Raw genomic sequence first — 19,741 nt, 5'->3', positions numbered from 1 at the left:
TAGCGTCCACAAAGGGTTCCTCTCTATTGTTGAATTGGAATTTGTGTACGTCGCATGTACTACTATCTGAGGGCACACAGCTCGAGAAATATCTGACCCTAGCGCGAATCGATGAAGCAGAATGGTGTATCAAATACATAAGTATATTCGTGAACGACATACATGACAAATAAAAGATAAGGATACGGGACGAACCAAACCCAGATCATTACACTGTACAGTAAACTACTCGTGAATCCATGCTAGCTGCTTGAAAACAAAAAAAAAACCAAGACGATGATAGTGATGCTGCTGTAACTCAAGTCAGCCGAAATTCAATTAGTACGGAAAAAAGGATACTCACATGTTGTGGATCGAAATTCTTAGTATACAAAATAAAAATAATCTATTGTCATTTAGATAGAAGTTCAAACAACACTTGAGACTCTGCGTCGAGGAGGTTTCCGGCCGATACCTAACGATGCTTGCGCTTGCGCATTCTTCTGCCGCTTCTCGTGGTCGTGGTCTTCAGGAGATAAAGAGTCATTGACGACTGTGGGTGGTTTATACGCCGAGACCATGTCCGGTGGCTCAGCGAAATACGGATAAGCGTAAGGCTGCGTGCGTTGAGGTGTTGACGGACGAAGCTTCCCGGTGCCCGACACCTTCCTGGATGAGGGAGAGACGAGACTTTCTGATTGTGGGGGTTTCTGATCATCATCAATGTGTCTGGCAATGGGAGGCGAGGGGTCGATCGTCGGCCGAGGTTTGGTCACGGTAGACCACGGATGGTTTCCAAGGCTCGACCTACGTCTGTGTTTTTCTGGATATGCCGGCCGTTCGACGATCGCTGAAGATCTAGCAGAACCATTGGGGTCGGCAGGTACACTCGAGCGCTTTGCCCACCGGCCTTTGAACCGGCCAGATAAAGTAACTGACAGTGATGAAGACCGTTTTGTGGATGAAGAACGTTTCGAAGAACTGTCCGAGTTGGCTGACTCGATTGCTTCGTCACACGGATCGAGAGTTACCGGATAGTGTGGAGGTGTGGGAACATGAACGAGGGTCGACGAAGAAGACCTGGGCGAAACATCCTCTGGAACTTGGGGTGTTGTGACTCCAAGTTCAGTAAGTGAGGGCTCAGCAGGAGGAGCTGAAAACCTGCGAGAGTTCTTTGGTCGTGTCTGAGGCTCAAGGAAATAGACTCGTCGTGGGGTGTTGCCGCTGATAATCGATGACACTTCACTATTGGGTTTCACGACCACAGGGACAACGATAACAGGCTTCGCCAGTGGTTCGGTAGATATCCTCTGAGGCTTTGGTCGCGTGCTACCTAGAATAGGAGGAGCCGATCGACGACGAGTCTCTCTTTCCTTCCGTCGAGTAACCTCTTCAAGGCTTGCAAGCGTAGTAGACTTTGAATCACCAAGAGCGGAAGGGAAAAGCCATAGCACTCCGATTGCGACTACACTCTAACAGAATCAAGTTATGGTTAAGATTTCAGGAAGAGATAGATTTAAGAGAACTCACCAGTCCAAATCCGACTGAACCTATTGCACGGGCTATTACATTTACAATCAAGTTAGATGATTGCTGGTCGTTGCTTTTCATTGTCATTGGGTCATGAGAGGACATGTTTGTCGAAGGTTGAGTTGGCCAAAGTAGGATTTTTATTATTATGAGTGAGCCAGGTTGCGATCGAGTAGAATGGAGAAATGGAATTCGGAAGTCGCACTGTATGGTTTTACTCGGTTTCCTTCACATGAAATAATAAAGCAGAGTAGACATATGGGTGGTGGTGGTACGAGGGAAGGATGGTACGAGACGCTTGGTGTGTTTCAGATTATGAGCCCACTTTCTTTTACCATTTTCATCATGTCGTAAGCAGGCCCTTTTGGGCGGCAATTAGAAATCTACTAAATTGCGATTACGGCAATCAACGACATTGATTTCCTCGATGCGTAATGATCAGCGCTTCGATACCTAAATCCGTCGCGTGGCGTCCAAGCGTTGGAACGTTGAACTTTGAAACGTTGAGAGCCTGAACTACCAGTACTTCAGTGTTCGAGAGCATGAGCTCAAAACGTGGCTTCCGCCCTGCGGCCTAATTGGTCTTTTGGTTCAAGTCGCCTATCTCTGGTGCCTACTAGGCCGTAGCCGGTGCACCCGAACAGGCCCTATTCTTCGTCCAACGCCCAAGTATATGGGCAAAAGGGAAATATTGAAGGCATCTCGCAATATAACCTTTCTAAGGACTCGACTTATGCCCGCAGAATCTGGCAAAGAAAGGTTTACATCACCCTCTCAAACCCGAATTTTTGTTCATGCGGACTCGAAATGGATAAATCCCAAAACCCGTTACCAGTTTATTCATACAATCACATCTAAGTACATAGTGAAATCCAGTCAGCCTTTTACCAACCAGTTTATACTATAAATTTAGTCTCAAACACCGACGGTCTGGGATGGGTTGATGCCGACAGCTGGACAAAACAAGTCAGATACAAATTGAGCAGACAATCCTCGAAGAACTTACTAATGTAACCGATCACACCAGTTGGCCAGTCGTCCTGGATGGATTCGATGCTGGATAGCAGTAGCAGTGAGATTCAGTCTGTGAGTGACGTATTGAGAGTGTTGCTTACTCGACGATAGCACTGTAACCGTTCTTGTTGGCAGCGGCGTAGTTAGAGTCTTGGGCGTTCAAGATACGCGTGTTGGTGTTTTTGGCGTAGTTGGCGGTCATGCTGACAACGTCGGTCCATCGGTCGGTGAAGAAGAGCTGACCATTGTGGGCGGTAGCGGAGTTCATCGTGCCGCTCTGGTGTACGGCGACGTTGATGTGGTTCGCACCGGCAGAAGTATATCCCGGGAAGATCGTCTGGAACTCGGCGATACCAGCAGAGGTGGCCTGGAAGGCACCACGAAGGAAGGTGTTGCCGTATTGACCAGCAGCGTTCGCTACGTTCGGCCTCTGTGAGTGGAGGGTACGATACTTGTGACTGAGGAAAGACTTACGGCCCCAGACTTCAACCATGGCATCCTTTAAGGGTTGGCAAGTCGTAACGTCCATGAGACCGATATCGAGCGTGAGAGGAAGGCCACTACAAACCAAGATTGAAATAGATCAATGACTGGATAATTTTGGATAGAAGCCAGGGCGAGGATGTCACGTACGGTTGTCCCTCAGTGATGTCTTGACGAATCGGCTATTAAGGAAGTTAGTCCTAGTCCTTCGGACTTATGGTGCTGCTTCTTACAGCTCCGTTAACATAATTAGCTCGAGCCACTTCAGGAGACAAGACACAGGTCGCCTATTTTTTTTAGCAAGGTTGGTCAGCGATGTTGCATCCAGGGTGATTCAGGACCCACATTTTGGATCGAGCTGTAGAAGGTCCTCTTTCCGAGGCCCCTCTTCTCCCTCCTCGCGAGGTTGAAGGAGGCAATTTCAGCAGAGCAGTCTCTGCTGACAAGCTCGGTTGGGGCAGCTATTGAAGAAGGAGCTAAGCGAATGACGTTGAGAGAGAGGAGGTCACTGATCGTACCAGCAACAAAACCGGAGAGGAGGGTAGCAGTAGCAATGAGGGAGGTGGCGAACTTCATTGTTGGCGATTGAGTGTTTTGTAAAGAGCTGGCTTAGAAGCTTTGAGTTCCTCTTTGGTGGGGAACAAGCTGGGTAGACAGGCGATCTTTTATACGTCTTCCTTCGCTTCTATTTGGCCAATGGTAGAGATCCAGCATGCCATCCAGAGTAGCAGAGCGTTCAGAAATCAATTTCAACTTTCATGCGGCAAAATTGCGGCGGAAGTCCAACAATAGTAATGAATGGCGCATTGATGCATGAGTGCTTTCGGCACTAAACACCGATAGAGTCACGACCGTCTATCCTCCCGCAATTGATCCCCGACTCTCCCGCAAGAAGTCTAAAAAAACGTTGTGTATTGTCTGACGTTGGTTCGCGTGTCTATTTCGTTTCCTTTAACGGAAGTTGTTGGTTCAGAGCGTGTAATCCGGACACCTATGAAAGGAAACGTATTGAGAGGGGCATCTTTCGTGTAGTTATGCACGGGACTTCACAAATACCCGAAGTTATGAAGGTTTCCGGCACCCAAAAGTACGGTTACACCGGAACGTAGTTCCGACTGTCCCAATGCACAAACATCCGTCAGCCTTCAGTCGAACTAGGCCGGACATTTCGATGTGGTTGTACCAGATTGGTTATCAGATTAAATCGAAGGCGAGTCCGGTGTGATCATGATCATGGCTCAAGCAAGTCCGTTACACGTATGTCTTCTTGCATCATCGGATCGGGTAAAAGATGAGGAGTCGCCACTTGTACGGACGGTAAGCACGAAGCACTCCTTCCCGCTGATAGAAAGCTGTCTAAGCCATACCGTAAATCGTGGAGATCTGGAGCGGCGTATCGTACCATTACGGGTGATAGAAAAGTATTGAGTCCTTTGCATTCACTTGGAACGCTGGCGACAGCCACATGCATGGTGATGAAGTTGGTTTAACAAGTCCACCGAATGGTCTTGTCTGAGGGGTATTCTTCTGACTTTGGAAGCGTTCCAAAGTGAATGATGAGTCGTACCCCTTCTACTCGTGTCTGATTTGGACCTGAACTTGAGTCAGATACTTTGGTCTGGACGAGTTTTCCATCCGCACTGACATATGGTGGTCCAAACGTTTTGCTCGGGATGCCGTTGTCACCCCCGCATATGACAGCAAATTCTGATCTTTTGCACTAGACTTGAAGGTCATGGATGTTGCTGGCAGAGTCACCGGATTACTTACGGACGGCCTCGCTCGTACCGGTTGAGAAAAAGAAACCAAAAAGGGAAGTTTCGTATGTAATTAGGAATTCGTGGCGCTCGACGACGGGGCCTTTTGTTACCAGTACTGTACCGCCGCCCCCTGGAAACTACCCGCTGCGCACGGACCCACCTGCTACCGGAATCCACTTTCTTGTCATTACTCTGGGAAACTAATGTTTTGGCCAGCCCATAGTTGGGGACACGAAAATGTGCATCGGTGGTATAGACTGCCCCGGCCTTATTCTATACTATGAATTACTTGCCAACTGCAAGTGCTAAGAAGCTCAGGCTGTTTCTTGTGTCATGTACCCGACTACTACATCGATACCCAAAGGGCCTAGGATGTAGAAGATCCTGTTCCCGTTTTCAACAACATAATGATAAGAATCACTTTGCAGAATTCCGATGGATTGAATCGGCCATTCGGAGGACAGGACAATGCGTACTAAGGTAGTCTCTTCCTTGCCATCGTGACAGATCTGCGGTTCAAGTCGAAGAGAGAAAGCCAGTTGAGAGGTCACTTGGCCTCTCAAAAATGGAGCGATATTTTAGGATTTCACTGGCGGACATCTGGTTCTCCGCAATCCTTGCGCATGAGGATAAATTACAAGTGATATGACAGACATCAAAGAGGTCTACGCACCAGATGTGGAGTCATTCTGCGAATAGAAGAGGAAAAGTGAAAAGTGAAAAGTGAAATCATTGGCTATCTACGAGAGAATTGCTTTAATGTGTGAAAGACCGTGAAGGTCCGAAAAAGAAAGAGATCGCGATCACATGACTAAATGACACGTGTCAGCTGACTTATCTTCGGACTCGCGTCGCCGATCCCTATTGGTTACTACCCAGTACTGTACCATCAGCCATCCTCTCTTTTACATGCTCATTCGATCGATACGTTAGCTCGATTTTACTTCATTTATCCTTGATGGCCCGAAAGACCATACATGAATATGACGATTAATTCGACGACATCAACGAATTTGCCCACTGGACAGGCAGACTTCGACTTCCTCAACGCTCAACTCACCTCCCCACAAGTCCAAGGGGAACTTGATTTTGGATTGTTCGGACTTGATTCGACCATGTTGAACCATCGTCATCTCGATTATTACCTCCCCACCTGTCCTTCGCGGATAGGATCTGCCTTGAACCTGAATAGCCCACTTCAACGGTTTCGTCAAACGAGTCACCTTAGTGTAGCTGATTTGGTCTCACCAGCATAGTGCGTGCAGAAGAACACCTCTTTTCGCCTCTCCAGTTTCACTGATTTACTGTTTTTTCTATTTGGGTGTGAGTATCAGTTCGATTATGGGCTCAGACGAGGATGACACAAAAAATTGTCTGAACGACCGGACTCCTTTGTGATTAAGGCAGGAAAGGAGATTCAATGAGAAAACTATTGCAGTCAAGAACGAAGTACAACAAGACAGGAAAGGTACCTTGGTGTCTATCTTTTACCATTTACTATTGCTCAATGAGCAGTATCATTTTAGGGAGCTCACAAGAAACTCGAGAGAGAGATACTGCAGGAAGATGTGATAGTACGCCGGTTGATACTAAAGAGGATGGTTGGGGATTAATGCGCGTGGATCGCTTGTGTGTTTTCGTTCATCTTCCATTGATCTTATTATTCCTCACGCAGGCTCCTGAACACAACCACTGGTTTTTCAAACCTTACTCCAGATGCGCTGTGCTGTGTGTCAAGTTCTCCGTTCAACTTCTAACCACATCCTCAGGTTATCCCATCTTCAGCGTGAATTCCCGGTATTTGGTATTGTCGAGGGGCATGTAGTCATCTATCGTATGTTTATTTCTGGTTCACTTTCGATATCCAAGTAACAATCAACAGGATGAAATACAAGTTCCAGTAAAAGACCTTCATCCAATCCGAATACACCTCGAAAACCCAAACGATCTCGTGCATCGCCTGGAATCCTTACCCACGAGGTCTCGTAGTGCTGTCCCGATTCACAACAAGATCGATGACTGGGTGGTCTACACACCCTTCGCCTCCCGACCTGACTTGGTATTCATGGGGACTTCCACCCTTATCCGAGTCCATATGCTGAGCGGAGTCGTACCAGGGCGGTAGTTGACATTCAGAGTCGCTCTCGTCTGCGAATTCATCTGGCATTTGATTCCGTACGCTGTCATCGATCTCGCGGGAAAGAACGTAGATGTTGTATTGAGGACATTGGTTGAGGAGGTCAGGATGACCGGAAATCAAGTTGTTAAGCGTGACGGTCCATAGGCCATAGCTTGTAACGAAACGAGAACACGATGGAGACAGCAATCAGAGTTGCCACCAGTGTCAATGGGCCACCGGGGACGAATTATCCTAGAATTGGATGAATAGCTCTCATCAGACTCCAAACCACGAAATACTCACCATAAACAGCTACAGATAGACGAACGTGGTAGGCAAGCGCTCGCGGAGTTTGAAATAGCCCAGTGTGGTCTGTTCAAACTGGTTTGTTACTGGTTTTCCCCGTCACCGCATTTCAGCTTTGTTTCATTCATTGTTCATGACGCCTCAAACCTCTGTAGAGAATAACGAGAACCAAGGTCCTCAGTTGGTAAAGTAAGCATCCCAAGACCCGCCCCAAATCCATGGTATTTAAGTCGATGGGAATGATTCAGGCCCGATCGCGTTTTTGAATTCCACGAAGAATAACCCATTGGCAAACGACCTCCCGCGCTGTGGCAACTGGTCACCTACTTACAAACGCAAAATCCCACTGTATTTTCTCGGGTGGAAAATGGCCGACGAAGACGTTCTGAAGATCGACCCAGAAGGAAAGTATTACAGCAAGTATGGCCATGTTACACACATTCTTGAATTCGGAATACAAGATATCTGGGAGAGCAACGACTATCACAGAATGTTTGGGTGAGTTCAACTCTGTTTCTTCTTCTTCCTCTTCGCTCAAGTTGGCCAATGTGCAACAGTACTATCTTCATCCCTCAATACCAACCGACGTGGCTCGACGGCAAAGCTGCGAGTTTCATATATTCCTGCGCCAACCTTCCATGTGAAGCACGCCTCACGAGGACCCTGATCGATACCGTTAAAGAGGTCTTACATGTTAGCGAGGACCCCGTTTGAATACAAAACAGAGCGCTCACCAAGGACGATTCTTGGGAGAATCGGGCTAAGGAAAGTTGGTTGCTTGACCATCATCAGTGGACCAGAACGCTGAGTCGAATGTGAAATGGCGAGCAGGGGACTTGCCTTGTGATATGCTCCAGAAGATTGTGAAGGCTCGTTCAATTCTCCTTTGGCTTAGCAGTCCTCCCATGGGCAGTATTACGCGGCTCATCGTCGGAGGGTTCTTCATCGCTGTCCAAGTGGTCCCTGATCGATACCGTGAAGGTTTTACATGTTAGCGAGGACCCCGTTTGGATACAAAACAGAGCACTCACCAAGGACGATCCTTGGAAGAATCGGCATACTCAGGCCGAGGACTGAGCACGACTCTTGGCCTGGCAGAGCTTTGCAGTGTTGTCATCTCTTGTCTGTCGAAACGATGACTTTCATTAATTTTATAGACTTCCTACTGCATAGTATCTTTCTAATCAATTGGCTTTGTCGAGTCTGTACAAAGTCTGTAGCCTTCCCTCCTTCCAATTACCTCCACTTAAAGAACATGCAGGCGCATTTGTTCCCTCGCCTGGCCCTCCTTTGGGATTGCATGGAGCGTTGATCCAAACGGAAGAGAACTTCGAATGTATATTACCTTATTCCTTCGCCACTACCTTTGCAAAGTGGGGAGTTACAAACATCGCACTGTTTCTGCCACTCGTTTATTGTTTGGAAATATGGCTCCACGTATCTTTAAAGCTTCTCCGAATGACAGCTAGCTGACCGTCAAGTAAGTAAATGAACAGTCGCGTCGGTGGAGTGACCGCTAAATATACACTACATGAGTCTCATAAGGAGAAAATCGACTCAACTTCTGAGCTTCACTCTCTGACTTGCTCTTCTTTTCCGCTTTACCTCAACTCAAAGTCGACCCTCTTCACGAAAACATAGGCCACTCCCTACTCTTCCTGTGCAAACCTGAAAAGTCCCACGTTTGCCGCATCAACGATCGCTTACAACGACAATTTTTTTACCTGATCATAACGCACGCACTAAATGGGTTGGGCCCACGGGATGGTGGACCTGGAGGTGACGGTCTTTTGTATTTGGGCACCGGGACCGGAAGTTCAGACGATATGTTATAAAGGGCTGTTATTTCGTGCAAGGCTGGCATTAGGGTCGTTCGTGCGCTATTTGATCAGAGAGAGTTCGATGACCAAGGTCAACAAAAAGATAGGGAAACAGACAGATAGAAGACGTACTCGACAACAGCAATCTGATAATCCGGCGTACCCGGAGCACTTTTCTTGAACGGTGTAGGGCGCTTGTACTTACCACATACCCATCTTCCAAAACTCAACGGACGCCACCAGGTGAACCCTCTCTTTCCCGAAACACAGTTGAGAATCTTGCATGGAGTCCGGAATGATAAGGAAGATGTCGCGTGCTCTGTTCATGATCGTTCGTGGGTGGGGGAGCGGCGGGGGGTTTCATGTACGGAAACGGGTCTGCAGTTGCATAGCGTTCGTTCAGCGGACATGTTCGTGTGATGGGGTAGCCTAGGCGTTTGAGGTATGAGTAGACCTGTGGCAGATTCTTATTGAGTCTCTTGTCAATCATGAACTAAGAACACAAAAGCACCTGATATTTTTCCAAACTCAACCCCCCCTTCCCAATCATCTCCGAAAAGGCTTGTTGGACCGTCATCGGTGCACCTCTAACAGGCTCAAACGGATAGTTATCATTTCCAGTCCCACCGTAGGTAACGTCCGATTCTTCCCAGTAAATAGCGACCTCGCTCAATACACTTCTTCCGGTCACAACTCGAGTCGTTTTTGGATTTTGCTAATTCCGTGGGGAAGGATGGTGGGTCGAGGTACGGAATGCCCAATCGTATTTATAGCTTTACCTTTGGCAATCGGAACCGATGCAGAGTGAAGGGTAGTAGATAGGGATTTCCTGCCCTCTAGTTACTGCCCTCTAGTTACTAACTTCTTGAGATAGAGATATCGCCCTTGGAGCTCTCGATGCGTTAAACATGGCATTCCGGGATCGATTGAGGACGTATTGTTGGAGATTAGAACCACCTTCGAAGGAGGGTTCGACTTCTTTTTCGCCGCGCTTGGGGATGATCGGACGGGCAGAGGCAGGAAGGAGTCTTGTCCAGTCAAGGTAACTTCGACTTAGATGCCAGGTTCTCCCTGGTTCTCTCTTACATCGTCGCTGAGCCGTTGGGGTCTTTTGAGTTCAGAGGATGAGCGAGTGAGCTCCGTCGGTGAGAAAGCACGGCAGCACGTGACACGTCAAGTACAATGAAATTATGAGCAATAATAGCATTGGCACGAATGTGCTTTTATAAACGTAGTATCAGTAGACCTATTTCCTGCGTTACTACGCTACTGATCGCCTTAGAGTCTACCGGCTCCATTCAGAGTCGAGCTTGCTCTTGGAAGGTGTGGGTAGTTCCTGCAGTTTCGAATTCTGGAACGGCGTACCCGTCAACGGTGTCAAGATATCTTCTATCTGGCCAAGGAAAAGCACCAAGGTGCCCTTGATCGCAGAGCTGGGATATAGGTCTAAACGTCCAAACAAAACAAGAAAAGGGACTTGTATAATTATACAATCCGTGGTGTAAAATGGGCATTGTAATAAAAATATTTATGGCTCCGTAGATACAAAAGATCATGGAAATTTCGTATGTAATTGTTATTACTGGCCCCTGCTCTGTCCATTCACTAAACCAACTCGTTTAGGAGCGTATCCTCCACGCTTAGGTATGGGACTCTCCGTTTCCGCAGTCTTACGCTGCCACTGATCTATCAATTTTCCGACACCCTGATAAGGTCGCTCAGGTGAAGATGATCGAGCGTTAGTGGAAGGTGTCGTACTCTCTGTATGAGAGCTGGACCTCGAAACCGGGAACAGGACTGTATTAGAAGAATCCGGTTTAATTGATATTCGTCTTGGTCGAGGCGTGACTACTTCGGGTTCCCTGGGTTTTTCAGGCTCCGGTGTGGGAGAAGGTAAAATCTTAGTGAGTGCGGAGGGGGATACACGCAGTGCGGGTTGAGCAGCGATTCTAGATTTAGTCAAACCCGTAATATGTGTCTCAGAAGATGTGGCCTTGCCGTTGGACTGGGCACCGCGCTTAGCAACAGGCACGGAATTTTGGTCGGAATCTGTTTCCACTCTCTGTGGTTTTGACGGTATTGCCGATAGCACAGAGCCTTTTGCGACGGCGTCGATAGCCTCAAAGCGTTGCACCATGTCAGAGATGGAGGTACGACGGGTATGTCTCTGTGGTTCAGTATCAGGGGGAGGGACCAATCCCGTGGATGAGGATGTCGAGCCATCAGAAGACTTGGAGGGAAAGATAAACATCGACTGAGGGCGAGATCGCGGATAAGAGGTGGTGGTAGGGTTGGCCACGATAGGTGACCTTGGACTCTGGCGGGTAGCCGGACTCTCTGAAACCGAAGGTGAGGTAATTGGTTTAGGAGACACAGATTTCCGTCGTGACTCCATGGGCATCGCAGGACTTGCAAGTGTTCTGACAGGTCTGTGTTCATTGCTGGTAGGTTTCGAGGGCAAAGGCGTGCCAATGGATCGTGTAGCTTCATTTCCTCTATCTCTCTCCTTAGTCGGACTCAGGCCCCCGCCATAGAGATCGACCAGATCATGAACAGAGCTCTGACGTCCCTTCCTCTGTGGTCTGATGGACTTTGGCTCACTAGAACTGAATTTTGCTCTGGAGGGAACGTAACGGTCTGCCTCTTCCGGACCCTCTTCATCTGCACTCGATAATGAACCCGCGGTTCCCTTACGTTCGCGACTTGGGTTCCCGCCGACCGAGAGACTCCGGGTATCCGTAACTGACGGTGCGGGCTCAGCTGTAGTGTCCAGTTTAGTGTCCAATTTAGGGAATATCCGATGGGCTCGTGTAGAAGGAGAATCTGGAATTGATGAATAAGTGGATGATGCTACGTTGGCCAGACGATCTTTGGGCGGCGGCGAAGGAATGCGCTCCTGCGTAGCGACCAGTCCTTCGTGTAGAGGAATATGACTCTTCTCAATGAAAGAGGCACGCTTGCTAGGAGAATTTCGAACCATGGGTGCGGAAGATGGTGGCGGAGAGGAACGACGCTCCAGGATCGTATTTGTGTCATGATCGAGCGAGTCATCATCCCCGGTTAGCCAATCCTTCTGGGGCATCTTTGATACTGCTACCTTCTCTTGCGTGAGAGGTTGTTCTTTGACTGAGGAGGGAAGATAGGGGGATGTCGGAGACACCACATCGGACTGTGAAACATGCTTGAAGGTAATCGAACTACGATGTCTTCGAATGATGGAAGGCCTTCTTCCACTTGCATCGAGAGAGGTGCTGGGCGCCCTATTCTCTGCGTTAGGTGTACTATGTGCACCAAGTATCGCGTATGGCGTCACCTTCTCCTCTGCTTTGGAAGGATCAGGAAACACCACTCGAGATACTCCTGAGGTAGTCTTATCGATTTCTGAAGCATAAATTGATTTTGTGGCTTGAGCGAGCTGCGGTTGACTCGATGCGTGAGGACCAGGTTTCATGGAGAATGAGCTGCGTTTGTTACTTTGCTTCGGAGCGAATGAAGCGTCAAGCTCTGCCAATGATGGGAACCGCGTCTCCGCAGGGAAATCGGTGGTTTGATGACTTGATCCTGGTCGCGAAGGAGGCTGTGAGCTCCATGACGACCCAGAACCAGAGGGCTTCAGAGGGGGAGGTACGAGCGTTTGCGAGGGTGTCGATGAAGTGTAAGAGAGATTAGGGAAAAGCTCCGGGCGGTTCGCTTGGTTGAATTTGTTACTGGGGTCCTGAGAAGTCATTGGGGCAGCCAATCCCGTCCTTAACTTCCTAGCTTCTGCCAGAGTTGGTGCTGGTTTCTCCTCGGAACTGCCAAAGCCCAAGCTGTCGAATGCATCTTTCTCCCTCTGGGCAGTGGGTATAGCTCTTGCCCTATCCCTCGTACGGGAAAGGGAAGCGACACGGGCAATACTAGCTTTCAGAGGGGGGTTCTTAAACGAGGCAGGTGGCTGCATTGCAGGTGCAACAGTTTGAGAATTAGGATCTGGCGCGTTCCATAATCGCTCCGCGAAATCATCACCAAACCCTTTCTGACCTGCTCTGTTTGCTCCGGTTGCCTTCCCAGGGACTGAAAATGCGTCGTCGAGATTCGCTATGGCATCTGAGCCGGCTTTCTTTGATACTGCCTCCCATGCTTTGTTCTCATCCTCTAACCAACTTTTGTCCTTTTCTGGACTTGCTTGCCGAGATGACGAGGGATCCTTCGGAGCTGTAGGACGGCCTCTTCTCATGGGAGCAATAGCTTCCAAAACTTTATCTCTTGCCTGTACGCCCGGGTTCTTCAGAGGGACAGAAGCTGGTGAAGATGTCCCGATCTTGGGACTCACGCTAGACGCTACCACCGGAGCTTGTCGGTAGGATATTGTACTACCCATAAGATTGTTTGAAGGAGGGGGAGAGGGCTTGAATGTGCTTTGGCGTGGCGAAAGTGGTTTGGGAGCGGGAACGTTGTACTGGAACTGCGACTTGGTCCCTCGAAGTCGATGAACTTGATTGAGAATCTCGAACACTGTCGGACGGTGTGTACCATGCTCACGAAGCATAGAGGCTTAGGTCCTTGTTATCAAGGCAAGTACTCGTTTTCAGCGCACGAAGGGCTCACCTATCAATTCCCTCATATGAGACGAGTAAATTGGATACGGTGGTGTCTTGTACTGCACATTGAGGATCGCAAGAGGTCCGTGCTCTTCAAAAGGGGTTGTATAATAGCAAAGTTTGAATAGGAGGACGCCCAACGCCCATACATCGCTCTTCTCGTCTACGGGCCTTCTCATATGAACGTCAATCATTTCTGGGGCACGATATTGCATTGTTGTATGCCGGTTTAAGTCATCTTCCAGTGCTCTAAACTCTTGGACCGTTTGCGGAGGACGAGTAGCTGCGGTCGCGGCAGATCCAAAGTCGCAAAGCTTGAAGGATACTGGGGAAGCCTGAAGAATGTTCTCGACCTTGAGGTCACGATGAAGAAGCGGTGGTCGTGAGTTATGCATATAGGCAACACCCTCGCAAACGTCAACAAAGATCTGTAGAATTTCAGCTTCAGTGAGCCGTTCACGAAGTCTCCGGTTCATCATGTCAATTATACCGCCCCCTGAAACCAAAAAAAAAATCAGTCAAGCGGAGAGCCAGCACTTAGATGAACCGCACCTGGGCAGAATTCCATGAGTATAAATACTTCATATAATCCGTTTGACATTCTATGCCAAGCAGCATCAATTAAATGAACGATGTTGGGGTGGCCTTTCAGTAATCTCTGAGGTGAGACGTCAATGAGTTAACATAGAACAGTCGAGAAGCTATACCATAATATCAACTTCCTTCTTCACATCGGTGAGCATGGCTTCACCATGAACAGCGATTCTTTTGAGGACATGGTGCGTAGTGTTGTAAACGGGTGCGGCCGTTCGAACGAGGTAGACATGCGCGAAACCACCTGATAACGATCAGCCCGAGGTTGAGGACGATATGGATGTGAGCACCTTGAGATAGGTATCTTTCGACTTGAACGGTGTACTTATTCACAGAGATGGTTTGACCAGGTATAAGTGTGCCCTTGTTCTGCTGTTGATGAGCTGGTAAACCTTGCATTGTCGGACAAACTTGATCGCTGTGGGGGCCGTAATATTAACAGAAAGCCGGTGATCCCGAACAAAAGTTCATGGATTTGGAAGGTGAGGATGAAGGAGACAAGGCAACCGGCTGCGTAAATAGACCACTTCAGACAACGCTCTGCCAGCGACAGACACGTGACCTCTACGGGTCAAGAATTCCTGAGAGCGTCAGCTCCTGTCAGCTCTAAACTGAACCACCATGTCCTCCTCTTTGCATGCTGACGTTCCTTACTCACGTCCCGCAACTCCCGGACCCCATGCTTCACAAGTTGGCTTTGTTGGCCTTGGTGCCATGGGCTATTTCATGGCAAGAAATCTTGCGACACGACGGCCTCAAGTTGCAGCAAATACAAATCCACCCCTCCTTGTTTGGAATCGTACTTCAGGGAAGGCTGAGAAGCTTCTGAAGGAGGTTGGTCATGATCGGATCCGGATCGCACATTCTATAGAACAAATCGTGCTGGAATGTGATATCATCATCAGCTGTTTGGCAAACGACGCTATCGTCAAGAGTACGTATGAGTTATATGCAAAGGCACTTACGGTACGCATCACAAACTTTGCCTTTGACTACACTTCTCATGGATGGTTCTTGTCAAAAAGAACAAGCCGCCTACGAAGCACAAGATCTTCATCGAATCTAGCACGGTTCGTCGAGCGTGAACGGTGAACAGGAGCATCTCTGAGTGCGATACAGATCTTTCCAACGCTTGCAGGTGAACTGGACACATTGCTCTCTGCCAGCCCTCATACCAACCTTCTTACCTGTCCCGTATTTGGGACACCTGCGGTGGCTGACGCTGCTCAGTTGTTGATCGTAAATATGTCCATTTTTTTTCTACGCAACCACTGAGGTCCCCTGCGGCAGATTTTAAGTGGCGATTATCGCTCTAAACAAGAAGCTGCCTATATCCTGGTTCCTGCGATAGGGCGAAAAGCAATCGATCTCGGCGAAAATTTAGAGAAAGGTTCTGTGGATATATATATCTGCTCTGGACTTTTGGCTCATAATATTTACAGCTCCTACGTTTAAGCTGATCGGGAACTCATTGATTCTCGGGACACTTGAGGTCTTGGCAGAAGGCTTCACTCTGGGACACAAAGCAGGGATCAGTTCTGAACTAGTATTCAATCTAGTGAAAGGCGCGTTTTCTTCCTGGTGACGTCGAGAATCCTCTAATGACTTACTTTTGTAGAGATCCTTCCTGCACCGGGGTGAAATCTAGATCGAACCCCCCTATTATAGATTTACTGACGCTTCCCCGTCATAGAACCGTTCGATATGCCGAGAGAATAGCTCGGGATGATTTCGATGGCACTGTTGGGTTTGCCGTTGATGGTGGCATCAAGGATGCTTCGTTCGTACAATTCCTTGCCTTGTGAATCAGGCTCTCATTGTCAGCTAGACATATTCGTCGCCTGACGGCCGAGCTGAACGCACCGATGCCTGTTATGGACATTGCTCATCAGCATCTCATAACTGCCCGAGCGATCAACATCATGAAGAAGCAGCAAGGCCATCCCGCCTTCGAGACCTTGGATTGGAGCAGCATTGCCGCAGGATCTCGCGTCGCTGCTGGTTTGGACCCCTTCGACGGCAATCAGGTGAGGTGTGCATTATTCCACGTAGTCTAACTAACCAACGACCAAAGGCCAACATTGAGCCGAAACTCGAGGATTGAATCCAATGAACTTCCGTGACTATATACTCGTAACAATATAGATGGGGAATTAGTTGTGAATTGTGTGTACATTTAGTGCTTGTATGTACCCCCATTTCCCAGGCGAAGGGCTATTGTCATCGTTCATAGTGAGCGCAACATTAAATGTCTATCAAGATGGCACCCCCGCTAGTTCCTCTCAACTACAAGCGCAGACTCCGTCTATACTGGATGAATGCGACCAGATTTTCGCGAACTTCATCACCTCTTCGTCTTAGAGCTCGACTTCCCTCCTTCCGTTTATCGATCCCTCGTATAACCCTCCTAACACCATCTACACTCGAGATGAGCTTTTGTAGTATACCCCCCTGGCGGAAGTTAATGTCATAGGGTAGAGTCTCATCCGAGTATATGTCAATCAATGCAGATACAGCCTGTATGAGCGGCTCAGCACCAATGGGTGCGGGTACTGTCGAGGTTGGTAAAAGAGAAACCAAGTAGTCTGTGACAATCTAATTTTTGTTTTGAAACCGGGAATCGGTCACTGCGAGACTGCAGGGAGAGGACGAAAGGATTACCTTATTGACATTGATGGATTCGGGATGTTGTGCCAGACACTCTAAAGTACCGATACATTTGACCTGTAGCCTCTCGTCCGATGTGGATAAACACATTTGCATGATAATCCGGATTTGTTCCTCAGTCGTAACCTGTTGATAACATGCCTTGAGGTATGAAGACGAAAGATCAGAAGTCCTACTAACCAAAGAGCCTTTGTACACGATACCAACCCCCCACAAAACACCAACAGCTATTGCCCACAACTCCTGGCGTTTCTCTTGCCCTAAACCAGATTCCACGTCTACTGCCCCTAAAACGACCCACAAATCATTCCAAACTTTTTGACCATCTTCCTGGCTGGCTTTAACTGTGGAAGTTTGCGAAGCTGCGAGAGAAAGGAAGATGTTATTGAGACATTCCATCGCGCTGATATGGATAGCGCTCAATGCTGAAGTTGTGGGCGGATGATGCGATGGCGCTGCGAGTGGAGGGAAGGATAACGACGTGGGGTATATAAGGTTGAGAAGGGACGGGACCAAGCGCGGGAGGATAGACGGCTGTTCTGAATTGGTGAGACTTTCCTGATTACCGTTCATCTCAACGTCCATTTCTGGGAGAAGAGTCCTCAGGCTATCCAGTTTCCAGTGGTAGATCGGGTAGGCCAACTTACCTGCTTCGACTGAGTCGTCTTTGGAGGCTTCCTCCTCCATATCGTCATCATCATTTTCGTCCTTGCCATCCTCATGGATATCCATAGAGGGATCGGGAAGGGTAGCACAGACTCCGGTGAGGATTTCCAGAGCCAACTGTATAGAGCGTAGCTTTCCTTCCAATTGATCGAGTTCCAGCTCTTGCGTCGACTTGTGGTCGGACTTTGGTGCATGTTTTATTGATAACTTCTCGACCGAAGGCGGCTCTGAAGCCTTGTTTTGCTTGATTAACGGTACACACGAGATGCGAGAAAACCATACTTACTATACTATCGACGAGCTGTTGTACGGTGGCGGCAATGTCAGGGAGCGACACCGACGATATGACGGGTTGAAGGAGGGGTAAGATGATTTCCTTGTCAATATCGATAATAGAGCCTGTTATAGCTGGAGGAAGCGGGGAGATATTACGCAAAATTCCTACGAAATTTTCCATTTTGGTCATTGCCTTAGCTTGCGTATTGGATCCACTTACCTGAGGCAAGAACTTGTAACGTTGTAGTTCTGTAATCGTTCGGTTCTTTTTGCTTTCCGTTGAGGTTTGTAGGCATATCTTTTGTGATAGACAATAAACACGCAATGTAGTTTGCATCCGACTTTAGCGCTGATATTCCGAGATCGTTGTCGTCAGTCAAGACATAAAGGCATTGCGCTGGCCGCCACAGACAGAGACTAAGGATAATGTTGAGATACTAAGGATGAAGATTCTCACCAGCCGCCATGACAGGAACGATAGGTAACCTTTCCCGCGAGGCTAGAAAAGACATAAGGAACGGAATCAAGTTGATCTCGTTTATTGCGTTTAAAGCCTTGTTGGAAGTTTCCCTAAATATTCTATGTGTGAATACGCGGTCCTGAGAGCGATTGCACGCGAAGACACACGAGAGGCACCACAACACCGTAATCACGTTCTCGGCGAACTCGTACATGAGTTTTTTCGCATTCTCCGACGCGTCCTTTGGGTTATCCAGATATTGAGAAAGAACCTGCGATATCTTGGAAAACGAAGATGAATTGACACCGTGAAAAACAAGTTGACTTTGAGCGAGATCATCACCTTGGACACGAATGTCTTCACAGGGGCCAGTATATTTTTGTTGTACATTTCTGCGCAGATATCATATCCTCCGTCGATACATAGGTTTCTGGGAGAGATGCACGACCGATTAGAGCAGATGGCGATGGAGAACTGAGTATGCATACCTTAGGGCACCCATGGCTTCCAATACCACTTCTTCTTCACTATCTGTCAATCGTGTAATCAATTCACCAACGACGTTCTTTCCCTGTAATAGCCGCCTGGTAGAGGAGTCATTTTGAATTATGTTCGACACCGCGACACAAGCCCATTTCCTCTCTGCCGAGTCAGTGCTGCTCATCTAGCTTAGACTAAGTGAATGGTACGGAGTACCTGGAACGGTGCGCACCTTCTGGATGATTGGGAGAATATTTTCGGACTTTTTCGATGATTCTGATGCAGCAGCAAGGCCCTTGGGTAAGTGAGAATCTGGCACACGCATAGGATTATGTCGTCGCATGGCCTTCTTCTTCTGAGATTTTCCCATTGTTTCGCGATAGAGGTCGCTGCGCGCAGTTTTAGAGGACACTATAGAGGGTTTTTCAATTCGAAGTAATTTTCGAATGTTGGCAAATTTTTGTGATTCAAACTCCGCCAGGTCGACTACATTATCGGTTCGATCGGGCACCCCGGCGTATAAGCGCCTGTCTTTGCCGTCTGGCTTCCAGCCTCGTAAGGTTCAGAATTTGGTATGTCTATAATACCTAGAATTTTCCATTGATTTTACTTCAGCTATAACAGCTAATACTTTGATGAAATCAGCGCCGTTGAAGCTCACATCGCAAATTGCGTGACTCTGTAGCAGAAACCTGTCTGAAGTGGCATGAGAAAAGTGGCATGAGAAAAGTGGCATGAGAAAAATGGTATGAGATGTTCTATCAACGGTGCATGTTCTCCAACGTCTTTTGGAGGACCCTCTCAAGCTAACTCTGTAGCTGCTCGTGTTACATGTTTGCAATACAAATACTTTAATTCCAACCTTTGTGGCTGCGGCCTTTTGACCATAGCGTACCATGTTGAACCCTTGGCCTGCAGCAGTGAATGTTGCGTGTCTGTGATATGGGCACTCTATATCGGGATGAAGAGCGTGTTTCTAAGTTCAAATAAAGTACTAACTGTTAGAA

General features: G+C 48.1%; 7 protein-coding genes across 8 annotated transcripts; 3 read left to right on the top strand and 4 right to left on the bottom strand.

The window, feature by feature from the left end:
• Positions 1–112: 112 nt before the first annotated feature.
• E1B28_001506 (uncharacterized protein) lies at positions 113–1,825 on the bottom strand. The gene is made up of 3 exons (XM_043147443.1): positions 1,510–1,825; positions 344–1,451; positions 113–291 (listed from the first exon to the last, which is right to left on the bottom strand). The coding sequence occupies exons 1-2, from the start codon at positions 1,612–1,614 to the stop codon at positions 408–410; spliced, it is 1,149 nt and encodes a 382-aa protein (XP_043016152.1). The 5' UTR covers positions 1,615–1,825; the 3' UTR covers positions 113–291; positions 344–407.
• A 598-nt stretch (positions 1,826–2,423) lies between these two features.
• On the bottom strand, positions 2,424–4,788 carry E1B28_001505 (uncharacterized protein). The gene is made up of 10 exons (XM_043147442.1): positions 4,652–4,788; positions 4,409–4,599; positions 3,525–4,347; positions 3,352–3,467; positions 3,240–3,293; positions 3,157–3,188; positions 2,998–3,083; positions 2,625–2,940; positions 2,516–2,565; positions 2,424–2,462 (listed from the first exon to the last, which is right to left on the bottom strand). Exons 3-10 carry the CDS (start codon positions 3,580–3,582, stop codon positions 2,425–2,427), a joined length of 750 nt encoding a protein of 249 aa, XP_043016151.1. The 5' UTR covers positions 3,583–4,347; positions 4,409–4,599; positions 4,652–4,788; the 3' UTR covers position 2,424.
• Positions 4,789–5,743: 955 nt separating this feature from the next.
• Positions 5,744–6,164, top strand: E1B28_001504 (uncharacterized protein; the record flags this gene model as incomplete). The annotated part of the gene is made up of 2 exons (XM_043147441.1): positions 5,744–6,021; positions 6,101–6,164. 2 exons carry the CDS (start codon positions 5,744–5,746, stop codon positions 6,162–6,164), a joined length of 342 nt encoding a protein of 113 aa, XP_043016150.1.
• Positions 6,165–7,278: 1,114 nt separating this feature from the next.
• On the top strand, positions 7,279–7,923 carry E1B28_001503 (uncharacterized protein). The gene is made up of 3 exons (XM_043147440.1): positions 7,279–7,380; positions 7,440–7,689; positions 7,749–7,923. Exons 2-3 carry the CDS (start codon positions 7,559–7,561, stop codon positions 7,903–7,905), a joined length of 288 nt encoding a protein of 95 aa, XP_043016149.1. The 5' UTR covers positions 7,279–7,380; positions 7,440–7,558; the 3' UTR covers positions 7,906–7,923.
• A 2,540-nt stretch (positions 7,924–10,463) lies between these two features.
• E1B28_001502 (uncharacterized protein) lies at positions 10,464–14,734 on the bottom strand. Its single transcript, XM_043147439.1, has 5 exons — positions 14,476–14,734; positions 14,299–14,429; positions 14,144–14,249; positions 13,599–14,087; positions 10,464–13,544 (listed from the first exon to the last, which is right to left on the bottom strand). Exons 1-5 carry the CDS (start codon positions 14,582–14,584, stop codon positions 10,591–10,593), a joined length of 3,789 nt encoding a protein of 1,262 aa, XP_043016148.1. The 5' UTR covers positions 14,585–14,734; the 3' UTR covers positions 10,464–10,590.
• A 57-nt stretch (positions 14,735–14,791) lies between these two features.
• On the top strand, positions 14,792–16,404 carry E1B28_001501 (uncharacterized protein). The gene is made up of 9 exons (XM_043147438.1): positions 14,792–15,151; positions 15,211–15,255; positions 15,305–15,424; positions 15,476–15,575; positions 15,628–15,750; positions 15,804–15,822; positions 15,879–15,965; positions 16,014–16,212; positions 16,260–16,404. Exons 1-9 carry the CDS (start codon positions 14,807–14,809, stop codon positions 16,287–16,289), a joined length of 1,068 nt encoding a protein of 355 aa, XP_043016147.1. The 5' UTR covers positions 14,792–14,806; the 3' UTR covers positions 16,290–16,404.
• Positions 16,396–19,186, bottom strand: E1B28_001500 (uncharacterized protein). Of its 2 annotated transcripts, none has more exons than XM_043147436.1 (11): positions 18,967–19,186; positions 18,743–18,918; positions 18,597–18,684; positions 18,422–18,534; positions 18,252–18,364; positions 18,015–18,191; positions 17,805–17,959; positions 17,500–17,752; positions 17,033–17,439; positions 16,847–16,978; positions 16,396–16,780 (listed from the first exon to the last, which is right to left on the bottom strand). In XM_043147436.1, the coding sequence occupies exons 1-11, from the start codon at positions 19,102–19,104 to the stop codon at positions 16,472–16,474; spliced, it is 2,061 nt and encodes a 686-aa protein (XP_043016145.1). In that variant the 5' UTR covers positions 19,105–19,186; the 3' UTR covers positions 16,396–16,471. The 2 variants fall into 2 exon arrangements, with proteins under 2 accessions (XP_043016145.1, XP_043016146.1); XM_043147437.1 differs by having other exon boundaries at positions 18,743–18,910.
• Positions 19,187–19,741: the final 555 nt, after the last annotated feature.

The sequence above is a fragment of the Marasmius oreades genome, chromosome 1 (assembly GCF_018924745.1).
Source record: "Marasmius oreades isolate 03SP1 chromosome 1, whole genome shotgun sequence".
Classification (NCBI taxonomy): domain Eukaryota; kingdom Fungi; phylum Basidiomycota; class Agaricomycetes; order Agaricales; family Marasmiaceae; genus Marasmius; species Marasmius oreades.
Note: the sequence above shows the minus strand (reverse complement) of the source record. Positions and strands in the feature narration are given on the sequence as shown.